This window comes from Fonsecaea nubica, assembly GCF_001646965.1.
Source record: "Fonsecaea nubica strain CBS 269.64 chromosome Unknown Scaff50, whole genome shotgun sequence".
NCBI classification, from domain to species: Eukaryota; Fungi; Ascomycota; class Eurotiomycetes; order Chaetothyriales; family Herpotrichiellaceae; genus Fonsecaea; species Fonsecaea nubica.
The window spans coordinates 52,748-72,942 of record NW_019173723.1 but is presented as its reverse complement, the minus strand read 5'-3'; the positions used below and the strand labels follow the sequence as shown (position 1 = coordinate 72,942).

General features: G+C 53.0%; 8 protein-coding genes across 8 annotated transcripts; 4 read left to right on the top strand and 4 right to left on the bottom strand.

Annotated features, from left to right (window-relative positions):
* Positions 1–473: 473 nt before the first annotated feature.
* On the bottom strand, positions 474–5,452 carry AYO20_07279 (hypothetical protein; the record flags this gene model as incomplete). The annotated part of the gene is made up of 4 exons (XM_022645565.1): positions 474–2,008; positions 4,382–4,631; positions 4,682–5,260; positions 5,315–5,452. The coding sequence occupies 4 exons, from the start codon at positions 5,450–5,452 to the stop codon at positions 474–476; spliced, it is 2,502 nt and encodes an 833-aa protein (XP_022498435.1).
* Positions 5,453–5,712: 260 nt separating this feature from the next.
* Positions 5,713–8,082, top strand: AYO20_07278 (hypothetical protein; the record flags this gene model as incomplete). Its single annotated transcript, XM_022645564.1, has 3 exons — positions 5,713–5,915; positions 5,977–6,299; positions 7,202–8,082. The coding sequence occupies 3 exons, from the start codon at positions 5,713–5,715 to the stop codon at positions 8,080–8,082; spliced, it is 1,407 nt and encodes a 468-aa protein (XP_022498434.1).
* A 1,111-nt stretch (positions 8,083–9,193) lies between these two features.
* AYO20_07277 (hypothetical protein) lies at positions 9,194–9,706 on the top strand (the record flags this gene model as incomplete). The annotated part of the gene is made up of 1 exon (XM_022645563.1): positions 9,194–9,706. The coding sequence occupies one exon, from the start codon at positions 9,194–9,196 to the stop codon at positions 9,704–9,706; it is 513 nt and encodes a 170-aa protein (XP_022498433.1).
* A 958-nt stretch (positions 9,707–10,664) lies between these two features.
* Positions 10,665–11,083, bottom strand: AYO20_07276 (hypothetical protein; the record flags this gene model as incomplete). The annotated part of the gene is made up of 2 exons (XM_022645562.1): positions 10,665–10,968; positions 11,028–11,083. The coding sequence occupies 2 exons, from the start codon at positions 11,081–11,083 to the stop codon at positions 10,665–10,667; spliced, it is 360 nt and encodes a 119-aa protein (XP_022498432.1).
* A 663-nt stretch (positions 11,084–11,746) lies between these two features.
* On the top strand, positions 11,747–12,726 carry AYO20_07275 (hypothetical protein; the record flags this gene model as incomplete). The annotated part of the gene is made up of 3 exons (XM_022645561.1): positions 11,747–11,885; positions 11,987–12,195; positions 12,286–12,726. 3 exons carry the CDS (start codon positions 11,747–11,749, stop codon positions 12,724–12,726), a joined length of 789 nt encoding a protein of 262 aa, XP_022498431.1.
* A 583-nt stretch (positions 12,727–13,309) lies between these two features.
* AYO20_07274 (hypothetical protein) lies at positions 13,310–14,924 on the bottom strand (the record flags this gene model as incomplete). The annotated part of the gene is made up of 3 exons (XM_022645560.1): positions 13,310–13,766; positions 13,896–13,907; positions 13,984–14,924. The coding sequence occupies 3 exons, from the start codon at positions 14,922–14,924 to the stop codon at positions 13,310–13,312; spliced, it is 1,410 nt and encodes a 469-aa protein (XP_022498430.1).
* A 1,202-nt stretch (positions 14,925–16,126) lies between these two features.
* Positions 16,127–17,050, top strand: AYO20_07273 (hypothetical protein; the record flags this gene model as incomplete). Its single annotated transcript, XM_022645559.1, has 1 exon — positions 16,127–17,050. The coding sequence occupies one exon, from the start codon at positions 16,127–16,129 to the stop codon at positions 17,048–17,050; it is 924 nt and encodes a 307-aa protein (XP_022498429.1).
* An 889-nt stretch (positions 17,051–17,939) lies between these two features.
* AYO20_07272 (hypothetical protein) lies at positions 17,940–19,151 on the bottom strand (the record flags this gene model as incomplete). Its single annotated transcript, XM_022645558.1, has 1 exon — positions 17,940–19,151. One exon carries the CDS (start codon positions 19,149–19,151, stop codon positions 17,940–17,942), a length of 1,212 nt encoding a protein of 403 aa, XP_022498428.1.
* Between the last annotated feature and the right edge of the window lie 1,044 nt (positions 19,152–20,195).

Below are 20,195 nucleotides of genomic sequence, written 5' to 3'. Positions count from 1 at the left end.
GGGTCCCCGCTAATACACGGCGCCGTCCGCTGTCAAAACTGGAATCGCTCTAAGGGTCAGGGATCAGGGTCGCAGGGTGGATGCACGCCTCCCGAGGACGGACGCACCACTACGAGTAAATTCTCCGATAGACTACCATTAATTAGGGAGTAGACCACTGTGCGACCGTTTGATTCCCCTGAAGAGTAAGAATTTTATCTGTAGATTATACTCTTACTAGTATGTCATGCACGTGTGCCCTCAACTAAATAAAACTCACTTCCCACTCAAGCCACATTTCCCCAGATATGTTCAATCGCAATGATTTTACTTTGTTTTACCACGGCCAAATCGCGCCCCATGCTGGTCATTGTCGTAGGTCATTAAATCGTGATCAAATCCGGATGCTTCCAGTCTCGCAACTCGCTCTCAGACCTCCTGGGTGATTGGAACCATCTCCTCCAAAACGCCTTGCTGTTTGTAAATGGAACGCTTCAGAACGGAACCGCCTCCCTGTGAACTGAAAAATTCTTCCAGGCCGCATCCAACGCCGTGGTAGCCTCAAAAAGGATTTGCCGACTGTCGTAATCAACGTTCTTCCTGATCTCATGGAAGCGATTTGCCTCGGGTACCGGCTCTCCTGGAGACACGCCTTCCTCCTCCAGTTCGATGATTCTCTGGGCCAAGACGGCCATGATGGGCCCTTCCCAGACGCCCTCTTTACCGGCTCTCTTGAGTTGAGCCACTGCTCGCCGTCGGATCCCCCAGTCTCGACACTTGCAAGCCGTGAAGAAGAGAGGGTGTATAATGCCCAGCTCCATGGTGAACGGGGTGAGCTCATCTTCCAGGGGCATTGTTTCAGCCAAACTAAGAGCCGTCGTCACCTGCTCAACCTTGGATACCATATCCTCGAAGTCGTCCGTGAATGCGTCAAATGTGGTTTCGGGTCCACAATCCACGCACACCTTGAGCATCATAACTGCGGTCTTGATCTGCAGGCGGAGACCCAACAGGCTTTTGATGTCAGCACGGCCCAGCCTCGGACCCTGTATTGAGAAGAAGTTCTCTAGAGCTGCCATCCAGGCATCAAAGATATCAAGAGCCTCTTGCCGTCGAGTCTGCCACTCTACCGGCACAGCATCTTTCTTCCAATATCGGTACATGCGCGCATCGGATTTGACCAGTTGGTAGACCGACACAAGGAGGTTGTCCAGATGGTTGCGAACTTGACTCAAGGTGAGATTGGTCGGTAGTATTCGAGGGACTTGGCCAATCTGGGTCAACAAAGGTTCTGCTCGCTCCTTGGAAAACGTGCATGCTTGAATATCGTAGCGGGCAAATACCCGGAGTAGTTCGTCCAACTCATCTTGAGGAATCTCGCGAAAGGTCGGCCGTGAGCCGGACGATTGCTCTGGCGAATAGGGTGTAAGTGAGTTGTCATTATCCTGAGGGAGATTCATTTGTCTGATCAATTCTCTCATTCCTTGCTGATAGTGGATGACAGCAGCCATATTGTTGCGTCGAAGAACTTCGAAGCAGGCAAATAATATACTTGAAATGATGGCGAGCTTGGCGTTGGTGCTCGAGGGGGTGTTGAGTCTCTGGTTCAGGTCGCGCAACGCACCCCCGTATAGCTTCAAGGCGTGTCGGTAGCTCTGGTCGTCAATCAATTGGGGGCTGTATTTGCCACAGCGGTCCTGGTAATCCTCATGCAACGTCCCCAAGGCAATGATTGCGTTCCGGACCACTGGTTCCTCGTGACCCACTTTGAGTACGAGTTTTGTCCAGAACCCGGTTTCGGAACCTCCAGCGAATGCAGGCACCGTGCAGTACTGGAAGCGGTGGAAGATGCGACGTTCTTGAGTGTTGCCTTGAAATGGTTTGGAAATTGAGTTGGGTTGAAATAGATGTTGGAAAGACACCGGGCTCTGCTGTGGTGGCGACAAAGCGGTCGACGCTGAGCCGCTGGAGCTGTCTTTGGGAAACTCGTACCCATCGCATTTACGACCAGTGGAGGTACATCGCTTACCTATTGTGAGGTCAAGTGAGCACTAATCCGGACCACGGCGAGAGGATATGGCACGGGCCAGATGCGGAAGCAGGGAAAACTTACAACTGGGCTTTGTCTCATCACACTTTATGCGCCGTATCTGCTCGCATCAGATGAGTTAAAATGAAGTCAACCCATGATCTCATGTCAAGTACATGCGATGAGACCAGTAGGAGAGCGTGGCAAGAGGTAAGGAGGCGATTTTAGTCAGACACGGGTCGACGAGACGACTTTTCTGATCGTTCAGCTACCCACCGATGTGGCTGGGAAGTCAAACGAGCATTGAGCCGTCCATTTGTGGTGGAGGGAGGAATGTAATAGCGAGAGGGCAGGTCTGGGTTGGGTGGGGACAATGCCGTGGTAGGGGAAAACTCACCTTGCATGTTTTGCATCCCGTTCGTACTTTTGGTTTGCTAGCTCTTTTCCTTCGGGAGGCCAAGACATAGGAGGTACCGTTGGATGAGCCCTGTCGTTCACCCACTCTGCCAGGCATCGAGCCAGTGAGGGCGAGGACTAGGTCGGTATCAGGCTCTGCGTCAGGCACAGGCACATACTGTGGGACAAGCGAGTGGGAAGGGACATGAATAGCGAAGGAGCGAGCCTGGGGTTCTGGCCACATGGTGGGCGGCCGAAGTTGGAATAAAGGTGGCAAGCAAGGTAAAGTTGCGTCAAAAGTACGAGGGGTACCAGTCGCGGACTTTGCAGTCAGGTGGCCAACAGCAAGCGGCGGAGAAGTCCAAGCTCGCGAATGAGATCTGCGGCGGCCGAGATTGGTACAGTAGCGGATGGGCGCTGCAGTGGTTTCGGGGGGCGTGTGAGTGAGCGCGATATGCAGGTACCGTAGGGGGGTTGAATGATGATGATGATGGAGCAGGAACTGTTACGACGAAGGCAAGCTTGCGGAAATTATTGTACGTATATACCAATGAAGATGACCTGGAATTGCCGTCAACGTCTATGCCGAACTTTTGCAGGTCCTTTGTCGACGAGATAGCCGTGCCAGGTTGCTCCAGAGGACTTGAGGCCTCAGCTGTAGCAAAGAGTCTCGGGGGCCGGAATTCATCCACGCAATAAGAGCCAGCAGACGCACGATGGGCAGTCGCACAGGCAATGACGAACAAGCCCAACAGGCCTGGAAGGGCAATGAATTAGGCGGTGTCGCCGAAACTTGTCAGCGATCTGTGGGTGATCCCTAGGTACCAGGGAGGCGGCACAGTGTAGGGGGGGCCCGAAGGCCAACGAGAAAAGAATAAAAATAAGAATAATGGGCCGAGGCCAAAATGGTCGAGATGGGTGTCAAACGAGGTACGTGCGAATGAGTTTTGCAGGAGTTGGTGTGATGTGGTGCCTGCGCGGTTGAGGTTGGAAAGAGAAAAGACAAAAGGACCTTTTTTTTGGTGGGGAAAGGGAAGGCGGAAAGGCAGAGAGAAGCATGAGGAAGAAAAGAGAGGGGGAGACTTGACAGAGTCTCAGTTGGCCGCAGTCCAAGCTGCGGAGAGGCCGAACGGGACCTGTATTGCTTGATCCATTTTGATTGGCTGGCTCGTAACACTGGACCGCAGAAGTGCTCGCTCGGCACTGTACGAGTCGCCTCATAGGCCGTGCAGGACGGCTGTGCAGCCACAGTCCACCTCGTACCTACCTCGCTACCTTCTCTTCAAAGTGTGTTCTCGTACTCACACGGAGTCAGCCTCGACCGAACGCCGCCTCGTATTCAAACGTGCCGAGCCATCTACTCGCCTTCCTACGCACACAGGATTGAAAGAACATGCAGGCAATGTGCCCTCGTAGCGAGACTTCAGGAACCCAACGGTTGCCATTGGCCCAAGAAAAGGGGGATCTTGAGTCTAGACGAGGAGTATGCCATAAAGATCAGCTTGTCAAGATTTCCCATCGCATATGAGCGGGAAAATAGAGATCTTCGTACTGGGGTTGTTCCCGGTTATCTCTCAAGCAGAGCGAGGCCCATTCGTGAGTGGCCGACAGCACCATTTACGAGTACCCCTACCCTCAAAATCTCGCAATGGACAGACTCGTACGTGTAACATTATACGCGAGGCACAGAATTTCACTCTCAGATCCTCCTTGACAAGACATACGAAGTGTGCATGAAACATGACACGATGCTTCCGAGGCCCATGCTCATGTCAATTACGAGTAGATACATTGGGATTGGCCAAGGCACGTGCTCCATTTGCTTAGAGTCTAGATCAAGGCCCTTCCGATGACTAGAGGTGTTGGCAACTTGGCAATCCAAGGTTCACAACTCATCGTGCTGTCCCTGTTCCCTCCCGGCAGCATTCCAGGGTGCTCTTTTCCCGTGCAAAATCTCCAAGAGAAAGGCTTCTATACTGTCTGCCTCGATTCGTTTCGCCGCTGGATACGGAAATACTTGATCCTTCCAAGCGCTATACACGGTAAAACTCGGATAGTGGCCCCTGTGCAGCCCAAGGCCTGTGGTCATGTGGCCGTATTCGTCGCCGTCAATGGTGACGAAGTTGACATAGTCCTTGTACTGCTTTGCAATGGGGTGAAGCTTTCGACGGAAGAGAGCGCGATCGTTGTCGTCAGTGACGAATATATAGGCAAGCAGTTTATGGGACTGTGGAATTAGCACGCGACCTGCTTCAGATCAGGGCTGGTCAGGCTTACACTCATGTAGTTGATTTCGTTTCGGCGAGTCAGCTCATCTATGAGCGGCTTTCCTGCCTCAAGAACGAACTTTTCAATGACAGATTGGCTCACGGTGCCCGGCAGGATCTCTCGATCGCCAACGTCCGTCATGTAAGAAACAAGAGAGGGGAATGTGATCTTCTCCTTTTCTGCCAGTCTCTTGTCGTCCGAGATCCCAAAGACGAATTGGTCCTGGTACTTCTTTGCGATTCTTATGAATTTTGATCTCATGGAATGGTCCTCCTCCTTCACAAATGCCACAAACGTCACTCGATCTATCCCAGTTAATCTCGTGATATTTTTCAAATTCACCTCCGAGACCGCGGGAAGGGAGACACGCCGGACGAAGGGTACGATGGCGGACGCTTTGCGCGGACCTCTATATCGCACTGATTCATGGGGACCACGGAAAAGGCGTATGGCAGGATAAGAATGCACATTATGCGCGGCGCAGAGGGTCTGATTCACGGTACAGTCGATGCTGATGGCTGGATAAGTGAGGTGAGACTTCACCGCTGCCCACTCTGACGCGAGCGACTGGCAGGGAGCTGTCCACGGCTGAGAGCATGTCAGGAACGGCCTTCGGAAGCTTTACGTAGGGATAATGAATACCGCAACGAACGCTGTTAGCGTGAGGTCGTTCAAGTCGACAAGGGACTGGAATTCAACGTCGGACACATGCTGCCATTGTGCGTGCGCTGCAGCAGCCAAACCAGCAAGTATGACACGAGCAAAGAGGTGCATCTTCATGGCAGGAGGGAGCTGAAGGCACTCAAGAGGAATGAGAGATCATTTTGCCACGGCTCATGGTCTCTGGTGAGACAGGCCTGTAAGCTGCAATGGTGAAACAGTTCGGGTGAAGCAGACGCTTTAAGGGGTTGCAATGTTCGAGGAAGCAGGGAGCGCAATTGTGCCATCTTTAGAGAGCTGACTGCGTGCACGATGTTCACAGGTTTCTGTTGACTATTTGCGAGAGGTGGAAAGTGTTCACGCTGACGTTGGCTTTCAAGATGAAGATATTTGCAGGTTGTTATCTTATCGCCGGCCTGGTGTCAAGCGCCGCCCTTGTTGCCGCATTGGACAGCCAGGCACACCTCACTCCAGATTGCGCTCATCCGCACTATACCGTCCATCTCTTCTCTCGCGAACCGCTCGTCATCTACATTGCCGACTTCCTCACCTCCGTCGAGCGGGAGCACCTCCTTGAAGCGAGGTAGGTTACGTACTTCAATACTTTTCACCCTTCCTGTCTCCAGGCTCACCTTCATACACAGCGCCTCAGCCTTCACCGATTCCCAAACCGCTGACCAGGACGGTACGCAAACCCTTCGTAGCACTCGACGCTCCAAGTCGGCCACTGCTTCCCGTGACGCTGTAACACGATGTATCGAAGAACGGGCTCTGCTATTCCAGGGATATGACACGCCTCGGACACACCTTGAGCCGTTGCAATTAGTGCGCTATCATACCAACGAAACTTATGATCTTCATACGGACTGGTTCACGTCACCGGCGCAGACGACTCGATCGCACGGTGGGAATCGTCTGTCTTCGTTCTTTGCATATGTGAAAGCAAGTGCAGATATCTCTGGTGGAGGTACGACATTTCCACTTCTGGACGTGCCAAAGGACGAACGCTGGTGTGAATACATTGATTGCGATACGCCTTTTGATGAGGGTGTGACATTTCTTCCCATCCCTGGAAATGCAGTGTTTTGGGTAAATATGGTTGCGGGGAGGGGGGACCAAAGAGTCATCCACTCCGGGAGCGTTGTGACTAGCGGCGAGAAGGTTGGGTTGAATATCTGGACAAGAGAGGGACCCCTGAGCCCAAAATTCAGGGGTGATATCGATGAGGAGCAGGCTGATGAAGACGAGGACGAACCATAAAAGGAACGCTGCACAACGGTTGGGAGTTGACATGTAGATTACTTTGTTAACCACGCATAGCCGCCTGGCCTCATGTGGGATAGCAGTCCTGCTACCTGCACCTATAAGAGTAATCCGCTTGAGTTGGGTCTCATCACAGGGAAGACTACCACGGGTCTTTAGAGGTTACTTTTGCCAGCATGTGCTTTAGATATGTGTATAAATGGAAATGAGTACCGAGTACCTCGTACCTGGGGTGCTAGAATGGAGAAAAATCTCCATGACGTCAACTGCAAGCAGGGTAAATGTTGTTCCGGTAAAAGACGTTGAAACGCGACCGCGTTGTCGAAAGTGTCAGAGGTTGCAGATCGCAGATGTAAACATACTGTAGCAATAGTGAGAACAAGGGACATTGTTGTATTGTTAGTCGCCTCCCAAGCACACGAATAATATGGTAGGTACAAACATCCTGTCGCGCCACCTTTTGAGCAACAAAGTGCAATCCCTGTCACCACTTCCCTCCGTCACGCTTTGTCACCATTCTAACAAGAGAGAAGGCTTCCCTCCGTCGTCTTGCCAAAGACCATGCAGCATTGCGCACTGCACTACCTCCAAATTACCTCTTCCCAGATGCCGACCATGGTTCCGCCATTCAGGACGATCTTTCCCAGCTCGTCATCTGCATTACCGGCGCTGAGGGCACACCCTACGCCGAAGGATTATGGCGACTGCATCTCAAAATGCCCCACGACTACCCCAAAAGCCCTCCGAAAGCGACATTCCAGACACGAATATACCACCCCAACGTAGATCCGACGACAGGAGCGGTGTGCCTAGAGACGTTGAAAAGAGATTGGGATCCGAAGTTAACGCTGAAAGATATCTTGATCACGATATCGTGTTTATTGATTCAGCCCAATCCGGACTCTGCGTTAAATGCAGCCGCAGGCGCACAGATCCAAGAAGACTACGACACCTTTTCTACACAGGCGCGGTTGATGACTCGAATCCATGCACCCATTCCGAAGCATTTGTCAGATGCTGTCCAGGAGGCGAAGCGCCGAGGGGAGGAATCCGAGCAAGAACTGAAAGAAAAACGGTCATCCCGAGGAACATCGGCGGAGGACGACACGAAAGAGAATGCACCTGGTCTGTCCAGCGCAGTGACCAAAGACGCCACATCAGCGAGCAAAGAGAAACGGGCTCTCTCGGAAATCGCATTGATCGATGGGGATGATACGCAACAACGGTCTGAGGGGATTGAAGAACCAAAGCGAAAATCCCCCAAAACGACGCGAATGTCTACACCTGACCAGACCAGGGCGGTTCCCTCGAGCATCGCTAGCAACCATGGACCGCAACAAAAATCAGATGGAGAACCAGACCAAGTGGCACAAAACAAGGAAAACATGCACAGTGAGGAGCTGGCATCGAAACCAATGGCAACACGAAAGACCAACACAGGCGCAGGAAAGAAGAAGCTCCCGCGAGTTGGTATTCGGAGACTTTGAGGCGGGGACGGAAAAGGTGTCCAGGTTGTTCTAGATCTTCCTTGTGTTGGTCCAAGCGTTCAAGCGAATTCCATGAGTACTTGTTACAAGGAAGGCGGCGTGTCATATCATTGGAATGTCGACTAGGTTTGTCACTGGGCAGGCTGGGACGCCCACATTGCCACGGAGTTACGTGGAGCGGGAATTTCCAGGCAAACGGATAGGATATCCATGGTTCGGATGGAGTACCTCGTACAATGCGGTTGGTTGTAGATAAATGCAAACGTTTAGAGATACCCACCACAGAATGCCTAAGAATACCAGCTATCGACTTATTGTGAGGTGGACTCAGTGGTAGTGAGAGCCTTGGAGTTGTATACCTAATTCGTAGATTGTTTATTCACAGGATCTTTCACTCGACCTCCGTAACCCCTTCACGACCCTTCTTCCAGGGACACCCCTGAAAAGTCTTGTTGTGCCCTCCCTCGGTGCGACGTAAGGGATAGCGTGGCCAGGAGGAGACACATGAAACTCGGCAACCAGACCCCAGCCGTCACCCATTCAACGGGACTAACGGGACTAACGCCTCCAACCTCCAATTAAACAGCATCCAGCCACACACCTTGCCGTTTGCGGCTAGAAAGTACCCACTCGACTCGCGTTATCCTGCACGTCATTGGCATCTTTCGTTCTGCAAACAAAGAATAGTCCGGTGCCCCGCCAACATTTTTTTCCCAATTCTAGCCTCCACCACAGAACAAATGGGAAGGCCATAGGGGGGGTTGGTTGGTGTATATGGCGGTTGCGGCGAAGGGGGAATGTATATAGAGTCCCTGAGAACATGCCGCTGCAAACGGTTGCTTTATTCTCCTTCACCTACCTCATCCACATTCAATCCAAGTTCAAACCTGTCTGCTTCTCACACCATCCATCTACGAGCAACAGTATATCGTCTATTCAGTCTCAAAGAGAATCTCCAAACATCAGTGCCTCTACTCCCAGCTGAGAACGACAGCGCCTACCAGAACTTTCATCAACAACAGCGGTCAGAATGTATGCTTCGCAGACTACCCTTTCATCACTCTCCCTCGCCGTGGCTATTTTCCTCCAAGTAGCACGCGCAGACATCACCATGGCAGCCGTGTCCGAGATATCAGACGGCCAGCCGCAGGGCCCTGTTGCCTCGACGAGTTGGCCCAGCGAGTCGTCGTCCGCCTGGTCCCCTAGCACCACCGCAGAAGATTCATCATTGTCCACGTCGTCCTACGAAAACCCCTTCACCATCTACACGTCAATGACCAATTCTTTGGGAGTCATCACGGGTATGCCGCCAGTTGTGACATCCCAACCCACGCAGCCCGCCGTCGTCACCAGCCAACCAGCTTCGCCCACGCTGCCCACCTACTCGGGATTCTGGTACGGCAACAGCTCCAGCACCAGCTCGACCGCCATCATCACGTCGAGTCCCACGACTCTTGCGACCAGCACGGTTGCCGAGAGCTCGTCAGATAATGGCGCTGGCACCACCTCGTCAGGGACTGCCGTGGCCACGTTCGCCCAAGTCACCGGCGCTGCAGTGACGAACAAAGTCGCAGGCGCCGGTATCGCCTTACTTGTCGCTGCTTTCGGATTCTCCTTGCTGTGAAACCCGGCAGGTTCTGGATCTGGATTTCAACCGAAGCTTATAAAATTGTTCTTTCGACATCACGAGGAAACTAATTCTCTCATTTACAGCGAAGCATTTCATCACACCAAGAGGTTTTTTATATGCATAACGAGCGCAGGCGAGACGAAGATTATTTGAATGGTTTCGGAACACTTGGCGTCGAATCTGCCATTGAATGAATGGTACGGATCTAATGAGGATATATGACGGTGAACAGGACTTGCAGCGACTTGGGAATTGGGATTGTATCAAAACACGTATCATGACGGGGAAAGTGCTCTGGCGCTTGTCAAGCCGGACCAAACAGTGTTTTGGTCGGCGCGAAATCACTACTAGATAGAGTAGATTGTGCCCCGTTAGAGAGGCTCACAAATCGCATGAATCAAAAAGTAATATCGAACCGAGTTTGCTCTACAGTTTCCTCTCCCAGATGTTTTTGCCGATTGTATTCTCCACTTGGGATCTAGGTTTCGTACTGATTCGTCTAGTGTTGTCCTTGCAAAGTAGACCAGATCCCCATAAGCACATGGTTGGTTTCCTCCGAGTGTCATGGCCTGGCCGTCAGCTACACAACCTGGATTAAGGACCCTTTGTGCGCCGTCGTCCAGCCTACCTATGGATCATGGTTCCCCAAGGCCAACGAAACGCCGTCTGATAGGTCGCATTTGAGTGGTTCGTAGCAGAATCATAGCGGCTGGGCGGCAACTGCGTGAGGACTGCGTTGGGTGTTGAAGATCAGAACTGCCCAAGAATTATCCGATCGTCGCAGATAGCTTTAGAAGTATCGGACCATCCTCAAAGCTTGAAGGTATACATCGTGGACTAGTATATTCCAAGCTCCGCCTCTTCGAGTAGCCTTAGTTGCGCGACGGCTGAGATTTCTCTTTGTAGAGCAGGAAGTTTGTTATTGGCGAATATATTGTGAATCGAGCATCTCTCAACTCTTGACTCCAGCGCCCTGCTGCTTCACCCACTCGGCAAACGCCCTCCTCTGTGCCCTGATATCCATAAAGCCCACCCTCTCCTCCAGTCCCCGGAACGGGTTTGCCAATCCGCCTTCCCGCTCAATCTGCCCGGCCCATGCGCTCCAGCTGACGGGTTTCAGTGGGTCGGAGCCCAGAACAAGGCCGAAGCACGCCAAAAAGACTGATACCAGGGTCTCGAGCTTGATGTCCAGAGGGAGAGCGGCGTTCTTGTGCAGTTTTGTGGAGAGTGTCGAAAATTCGTGAGCGGAGTAGGCTCTGCAACATCCCCGTCAGTGCTGTGACCTTGGAGGGGGTTGGGTTAGTGGTATACATACGCATGAAACAGTGACAAAAGCCCAAAGAGGACTAAAAGGCGCGAGATTACCGCCATGTTGGAACAGCCTGGTTGTTGCAGTGGTCCCAAAAGTGCTGTTTGCTGTTGCGATGAAGTTGGTGCTGGCCTGTTCGGATAAACTGCGGAACTAATGTCACGCTAGTGCTACAATAGGAATCATCCTTGGCCGCTTTTATCTTTCCAGCCTTCCAATCCTCATCTTTATGCATCTTCTTTCCTTTTGGCATCTACTGCGCATGTATCTGTCCGAGATTACCATGGCACTCTTAACCGACAGGCTGCCTCTCAGTTCAAGGCCCTTTCAGCTTCTAGGAGGACATCTCAGTGCCAACGTACGTGGTGATGGCGTGCTCGTGGTCGAGGAGCCACTCTGGTCGCGGACTTGGCCGATTCAGTCATTATCTCCCCCTTTTCAATTGAGCGCCAACACCATTACCAGTCATCACCCAGTATCTGCGAGTTAAGGTGACGTTGAAATAGCATACTCCCTTTAGGTTCCTTTCCGAGATATTGAGCAATCCCTTGCTGGCCCCCTGTTCAGAATGCTGCAGTCCATAACGAGATTCTCGAATGATGCCCGTAAGCGACCGTTTTCCCTGGCATCCTCCCTCACGCGAGCCTCCAAATCTCCAAGGCAAAGCAAATCTGCTTGCTTGCGATAACGCCAAGTCGTTAACAAGACAGTGGAGCTGACACGTAATGATTTGTGATATAAAAGTTGGCGTTGAGAAGAGCCTCAAGTTTTTACAGTCAACTTCACAGATCGCAGCAACGGTCGGCTATCTGTCACCGGACGAGGCTGCCCTGTGGCTCACAGCCAAGAATCAATTCGCGCTGGGTGAGAAACTTCTACCCGAGTCACCCATATCATATATTCCCCTCCTGAACGAGCTCATATTGCTCTCCCAGCGGTTGGTAACTGACAAAGTGGGTCTCTAGCACGCCGATTTCTCCGTCTCTTCAAATGGATCGACTGCTGGAATGCGGCGTATGCCCAGTATCAATCCTTTCCTTCGAGCAAGACGACGAAAGATCAACCAGCAAAGCCATTGCAGCCATCGATCGCGCAAAGCGGCGTTCATTCTCTCCTCATTGTCTCAAAATGGTCCTTGCTCGGCATGTACCTGTTCATAGAGATGTTTACCATTGTACGCATTCCAACAAGCCACTATTAAACCTTTAGCCCCCGGCGTAGCGCGCACTGACTGAGGGCCTTCAACCCGATCAACAACAACTAGGTTGATGCAGTCCTCGACACCTGGAGACCTTGGGCGGTAACCGCCCAAACTGAAGCGTTGAAATTCTGGTTCTACGCACTGTCGGCGTCCATTGCCCTGAGCCTCTACGAACTCTTGTTTGTCTACCCGGACTCTGCATCATCGAAGAACAACCAATCAACCAATCAAAAGAAGGAGGAGAAGACCTCGACCGTCGTCGAAAAGACTAGCCGCAAGGGTGCGGTCGACGAATCCGACGAACCGGAGCAGTCGAAACCAAGGAATCCCCTAACCGCGAAACGCAACGCTATCTTTCGGCAACTGGTCATCGACACCTGTGATTTGCTGATCCCAGCTGCAGCGGTGGGATGGCTCCCACTCGACCCTGTCACGGTCGGCGCTGCAGGCTCGGTTAGTGCCCTGCTCGGCGGGTCGGATGTCTGGTATCGCGTCAATGCATGACTAGGAGAGAGTTGCCCTATAAGGACACTGAGGGGGTTTTCTTCTCGGCTGTCGTCGTCTCGTTCTTTGCGGGGAACGAAGATCTTGAGATTTAGAGGCCCTGCGCCCAGTCCAGTCCCTGAACAGGGGGGGAAGAGGAGATTGACAAGGCTGCACCACCACCACCACCACCACCCAGCTTTATATCTTGCGATTTTTGGAAGAGGCCATAACTCTCTCACCGTGGCGGCGATTCACGGCCAGAGGGACTCAATTGGCCTGTGATCAGAGTGCATGACTCGCACATCCTGGTCTGCCTCTTATGGTCACCACACTCGCCTCATTCGATGCACACACCTACAGCAGGATCCTGCCCTTTACGTACCTTTACACATCCTCATTCTTCCCCCGCCTAGATTCTCACAGTATTCGTGAAGATTGAGATTTTCAGCGCAGATCATTTGGGAATGTTTTATTATTTTATCTTTCTTCTTTCAAGCATGCGAGCTATATAGGCTCGGGACTCATCTACACATCATGTCGTGCGTGCATGCCCTGCATACAGTGCGGGCTCTCGAAACCATTATCTATCCAAGGTCATCAATCAATCCAAATTGGCATAGTAACTCTCGTCCTGGTTCAAGAGATAAAAGGCATCAGGCTCGGGCTGGCCAAAGCCGCCGTGCCAGACCGGGCTGGGCAGGCTCACCAAGCCACCGCCCTCCTGCGGGGTGTCTGCGAAGATGTGCTCGAACGTCTTGGCCCACTGGACGCGGTTGTTTAGCCCTTCGAGACCCCACAGCTCCTGCAAAAAGTGCAGGATCGACGAGTGCGTGTAGGCCGAGTTCTCGGCGTAAGTGGTCCCCTGGTCGTGGATGAGCGTGTTGGGCGGGATCCACGGCGAGATGGCAAAGGCCGGCACGCGCACACCCAGCCGCGTGAAGTCGTACGTGACGTTGTGCCCGTCAGACATGCCTGAGAAGGTGATGCCGTCGGCAGGCGCCGGCACGCCCACGGGAGGAGGGACGTGGTCGGCGAATCCTCCGTGCTCGTCGAAGTTTCTGCCTCAAAGTTAGCATTCTTCGAGGACAAAGGGAAAGCGGAAGGCGACGTAAAGACACCGGCCATCCAAAAGAATAAACGGAGCCCAGTCACCGGTACGGGGGATTTTAGTTGGTTGATAAACTTACATGATCAGCAGCCTGTTTTATCATTGAGATTCAAGTTAGTCACGGCACCTTGTGGAACCAAGCGAGGAGGGAGGGAGGAGCTCCTTACAAATTATCCCAGTACGAAGAGTTGCGCAGCGCGTCGTAGAGATGCTTGATCATCATCTCTCCCGCGGCCATATTGCTGGTCGGGTGCATGGAATCGATGGTGCAGCACTCTGGGTTGATGTAGGAGAACTGGGGGAGCTCGTTGTTCTCAAGGTCCTTGTAAAACTGGTCGGCGTGCACGAGGCGATCCATGGCGTTGTCCTGGACCCATTTGTACATGTGCGCGTCGATGATGTCGGTCTCGTAGTAGTTCTTCCACGAAATGTTCTTGTTCGATAGGGCCTCGAAAATGGACGGCGTGCAGCTGGTGCCCGTGGTATTGCTGAACCAGCCGGCGGCCTGGTCGGTGTTGTCCACGTAACCGCAGGTGGAACCTGAGGTTGCGAATTGTCGATTAGGGTTAGTCGGGCCCGGGTGCTCGGCGAAGTAGGTGTCCCAGAATGCATAGTTTTGGGCCAAGGTCGAGAGAGTGGTGGCCATTTTGGGGTCATAGGCCTTGATCACAAACGAGGAATCTCCCGGCGTTGCGTTGTACTTTTCAGACTGTCTCTCGATGAAGCCTGACATGTCCGGGATGTCGTCCGCCGTTGGCTGCCATTTGCGGTAGATCTCGTAGCTGGTGCCCGCAAAGTTGTGGTCGGGGTCCTTCAGGGGCACTTCAGCCTCGTACTTGCCAGCACAGATCAGCAGGGGCTCATCCCACACGGTCCAGTTCGGGTTGGTGAACTCGTTGCAGTAATTGATGTTGCGCAGGTTGTCAATATCGTTGAAGTCCCAGAATCCGGCGATGTTGTCGAACGAGTGGTTCTCCATCATCAGGTAGACGACGTGGGTGATCTTCGAGCTCAGCCCTTGCCATATTGAGGCTTGTCGGCTGACTGGGAGAGCGGCAGTTGAGGAGATGAGCGCAGAAGCACCCAGCAAAGAGAGTAGGGCTGCCATTTCGAAGTAACGGGCTGCTTTCTGTTGTTTGCGCTTGACCGGTTTCAAGGGACGAAGCAGGCAGCGCGTTCAGCTTTATGCCTTCTGCACACCTCATGCCTTGAACACGCAAACTTGTCCTGGACGGCGTCTCTCCGAACAGTTTTCAACCGCTGCGGTGCGCACAAGATGCCGTGATTTCCTATCTCAAGTGCCGTTCGAAGATTGATAGCCAATGCCGGTGTATCGTTATCAACACGTTGCTTTCGCATGGGGACAACGCTCCACGACCGGCATGTCACCTTCCGAGAACGGGATAATAGGCTCATCAGAGTTTTGAGGACATGTAGTCTGTGTCTTTTCCAGGTGGATAACGAGCTTCGGCAAGGTGCTAGGGTGTTGCATTGACTGCCCGAAGCTGGAATACAAGAAAGCTGCCATCGAGATAGCCTCGTCAAGTGGAGACCGTGGAGACTCATGAACCCAGCGGGGCGGAACGTGCATTAGCCTAAGCCTTGAACCCACCGTGCCCGCATATGCTAGAGACCATCCAAGCTTTGACCTGCCGGGCAAAGCAAGCTTCGGGGAGCTTGTCTGACATTGGCGTGCTGGAATGACCCCGAAGGCTCCAATCATATTGCTTTCTTTGCAGCTGACAAGGCACGTTGCTCACGAGCTCGAGTGGCCAGGGCAATGCGATCGTCATGTTGCATAAGAGCCACCAGGGCCATGTTCCTGAGCTGCTTCCATTCTGTTCCTTCCACCACGCTAAAAGCTATGGCCCATGAAATTTTGTTTTGTTGCTGCTGTGCACGTTGCCCGTCGACAGGCGTTCAAGTCCTAGCGATTCCGTTGCGTTGACACTAGGAAACCTTCAGCTTCGTTCCCATGTCGAGAATTCGACTTGATTCTGCTTCAGGAAGGTAGGAAATGGAAGGCAAGTGCGTTGCCGCGTGGCTTCAGCTTGTTGACTGTGTTACATCCGGACCATGGCCCATTACCCTTCAAGGTAAACCCAGTAAGGCGCGTGGGATGTTGAGGAATGTCTATAGCTCGAATACACCCAGCCTCCCTCCTCTGCGTGAATTCCCCTCGAGCTTTGGTCATTCCCTCTTGCTTTTCCTCTTGCTCTGCACAGCTACTGAGGACATACAACTTGTCATTTTGACTGCAGAAAGGCTTGCCCTCCTGAGGATCCACGCTCATCGACGGTTTCGTACAAGATGTCGATCGACAGCTTCGAAGACACTAATGCCATGGCTGCTATGCTCAAAGCAATGATGAGACGGTCATACACAGCGGTGCCCGTCGACACGGAGAAAGCTGCCATGCTGAGACAAACATCCCGTCTCAGCAAAGGCGACGATGCCATCGACACAAGCAGCGAGACCTCTGCAGAGACGATGTGTGAGAGACCTTCATTCACATCAGAAAGAGAGCGCAGCCCTGTCAATGCGAGAATAGTCTCGGATGCTATCATCGGCCTGTCAGATGGCTTGACGGTACCCTTCGCCCTCACGGCCGGGCTCTCGGCCCTGGGTGACACAAAGGTTGTTGTCTTTGGTGGTCTCGCTGAGCTTATTGCCGGAGCAATTTCAATGGGCTTGGGTGGCTACCTGGGTGCAAAGAGTGAAGAGGCAGCATACAAGGCCACATACCGGTCGACACGAACCCAAGTGCTCCAATCGAGCGGCAACCTGTCGTCAGAGATCACGTCCATATTCGCGCCCTACCATCTCTCGCCGTCTCTCCTCAAGGACTTTACCCATCAGCTCATCACCTCCAACAGTCCCGACGCGGTGGTGGACTTCCTCATGCACTTCCAACACAACACGCCCGAGCCTGCGCCCAGTCGTGCGGTGGTGTGTGCCCTCACAATCGCGCTGGGATATTTCATTGGTGGTTTTGTGCCACTCCTCCCATACTTCTTCACCAGCAATGTCACGGAGGGGCTGATCTGGAGCATCAGCGTGATGATTGTCGCATTGTTTGCTTTTGGCTACGTCAAGACCGGGTTCGTCGAGGGTTGGCGAGGTTGGAGGTGTGTGAAGTGCAACCTCGGTGGTGCGGGGCAGATGGTGGTGATTGGCGGTGCAGCAGCCGGTTGTGCCATGGGGGTTGTTCGGCTGTTCAACTCGCTGCAGTAGTGAAAGTTTTGAGTAGTGCGAGAGACTAGTCGTGGTGCTGGTGTTAGCTTGCGATGGGAGGATTTCCAGAAAACCGCGTTTGCGGGTTGTTATCTTTGGGAGAAGGAACTCTCCGGTTGGATGGTGGAAGGAGTTGCTGTTTTGGGGAATGTAGCCAATCAGATGGTCGAAGCGCGGCACTGTATCGCAACTGCCTGACTACCTCGGGATTTAGTGCCAGTACCTACATATCCCTACAGTAGGCGACCAGGATGCAGCTCTTTCAATGTGGGTATGTAGCTTGGGTTTGCTCCATCAACGGCTACGAGGGGTACCAGGGGTATGTACTCGGTACAAGTACAGAATCCCGAACCCTGGCCCATCCGGCGGACAAATGATTATGAGCCATTTACAAACGTCCAGCTTGCCAGTCGCTACTCGGGATCCCACACTATTTCACTCGCTTCGAGCTGGAAGGTCCGAGCTATCGGGGTGTGATGACCACGAAATTGCGGCCTTCTCGGCACAGAGTCCCGATCCGATGCGGTCTGCCTGTACGTGTGGATTCAGCGGGAGGAACTTGAAAAAAAAAATTTGTCGAGGGAGTGAGTTTTCTTCCTTCCTGTGGGATGTCTTCAGTAGTGAGTAAGGCGGAGGCGCGTTCGGAGTCAGCAGCAATGGTGCTCCGTCGACCACAAAGCATGGAACATTAAGGATCGCGAACTGGGACCAATTAAACTGGAGAAAAGAATATTTAGAGAGATCACGTTTGCGTATTGACTGCTTGTACTCGTAGCTATCTATCCATTTCCGACTCGTGCCCCCACTCGAGAAAGAGGGCCCCCCCCCACTCATATACTCTCATACTCTCATAGCCACCATCTCCCTACGGCGGGCTCGTCGTTCCCGCTCAAACTCTCGGCGGCACATCGTTCCCAGTCAAGGCATCATAGGGATACGGGTTGGTGTAGTTCATGGTAGCGGCCCTGCCCTTGATAGTGCTGACCACGGATTTCAAGACACCCTTGCCGTGCGCGCATGTGGAGGCGTTGGTCGGGACCGGCCAGGTATTGACGTACTGGGCGTCAGACACGGGGCCCGGGTACGACGAGTTGAAGAACAGGCCCTTGGTGTTGACGTTGGCGTTCTTGTACCCGGTCTTGTTGGCCACGAGCTCGAAGACGTTGGCGTGGCAGTCCCATCGGCCGAGGGACGGGAGACCCCAGTTCTGGGACACCGAGGCAATCGTCGAGTAGTGGTTGTAAAAGGTGTCGTCCGTGGTGCCCTTCAGGTGCTCGGGGACGGCACCACCGACAAGGATGGAGAAGATCTTGTTCTGGATCCCGTACGACTCGTTCTCATCGAAGGTCAGGAGCACCAACGTGTCGTTCATAAAGTACTCGTCCGCCAACAGCGGGTTCATGAAGTTGCGCAACCATTGGGAAGAAAACGTGATGTTGGTGTCGTGGGCGTCGTTGGTCATGTTCGGGGTGATGAAAGCCCATTGGGGCAGAGCCTTGTTCGCGAGGTCGTCCTGGAAGCCATCGAACCCCTTGATCAACGCTCGTCGCGTGGCATTGTTCGTGACCGACTTGTACAGGATCAAAGGATCGTGCTTGCGGACGTAGTCGTTGGCGAAAGTGACCTGGTTGGAGTAATTGAAACCCTGGAAGCCAGGGAAGGGGATGTCTTCCTGATACTCGCCCCAACTGATTCCCTTGGTGTCAAGCAGGTCGGCGACCGTGGCAACGTCTTCTGGGATCTGGTTGAAATCATCGTTGTCCATACCGAAGGTGTCACCACCAGCGGCAGCACAGTAGTTGGGCTCCGAGGGGTGAGTGACGGCGAAGTAGTTGGTCAAGGTGATGCCTTGCGACGCAAGGAACTTCTGGTTCGGGTCACCAGCAGCCGCTGAGTAGTCTATGTTCTCCAACCATATCTGGTAGAAGCGGTTGAAGGCGATGCCCTTGACATTGCTCACGGGTGACAGACTGGTAGCAGTGGCCGCGGACTGCTCAATCTGGGTGAGCGAGGGCTCGATAGTCGAGACGGCGGGTCGGGATTGGAAAGGAGAAGCGGATGCCAAAGCACCGGCAGCCACGAGCAAAGCGAGAGAGTTCATGGTGATGAAAGAGCCTTTGAGGTGTGTTTCCAAGAATGCTCGCAAGGATGCCGAGTCTGGCAGAAGCAAGGGAACAGCATCATGGGCAACGAGCTCTTTTATGGTTTACCCACTGCCCAAGGTAGAAGAAAACAGATCTACGATGTCACCGCCCGAACTTGTTGCTGGGGTGCTGAGAGCTCCCATTGCAGCTGGACCACAACTGAGTGCACGCACTCTCTCGCAGCGTATCTTTCGAGCAGGGTTTTGGGCCATCGCATGCTTGACGTTACCATTCCTGGATACGAGAGATGTCGTGAAAAAGCATGTCGTGAGGGGCCAGCTACCCACCGAGCCAAAGCTTCTGGTGGAGTAATGTTTAGGTACCTAGTAGTCCGTCTGTCTGTTTACTAGAACGCCTTGTCGAAGCTTAAGGACAGAGTGGATCCTTAATTGGGGTTGGTACAACGTTGCCAATCCGCGCTAGTGATGCTAAGCAATGAGCGCCAAGGCAACAGGCCAACCAATTCTGAGGTTCAAGCACGTGCCGTTCAACTTTACTTCTTTCTTCCAACGACAACCTCATGATTTGGACCTTGAACCTCATGCAAGGTTCGAGCAGGGGCAGGCTGCTTAGAAACGTGTTCCTTCTGATAGGATGGAGATCACGGAGGACAGAGGCTTGCCGGAGGATGACCGCTTCTCGCTACTGGCAACGTCTGCACGGCGTCCTCAACATGCATCAATGTCACTTTGAGCGAAGGCGACCCAACAATAGCCTTGCCATTTGTGCTGGTATCCATGCGAGCTGGCATGGCAGCCTACGCCCATCTGGGCAACCATACCAGTGATTGCGAAGAGGATGCGAGCACCTCAGACGGCTAGACTGGTGTACTGCCCACTATCATCCCAGCATTTTGTCTCTCTTGCCACGACGGGAACGGGTAAGAGAGATTTTGATTGCAAACCTGAAAAGATGCCCCGCCGGTGAGATTAAACTCCTGTGTGTACTTTTACAAGTCATTCGACACCATTCCATTGTCGACTGCGTGTGTTCCAGATCGA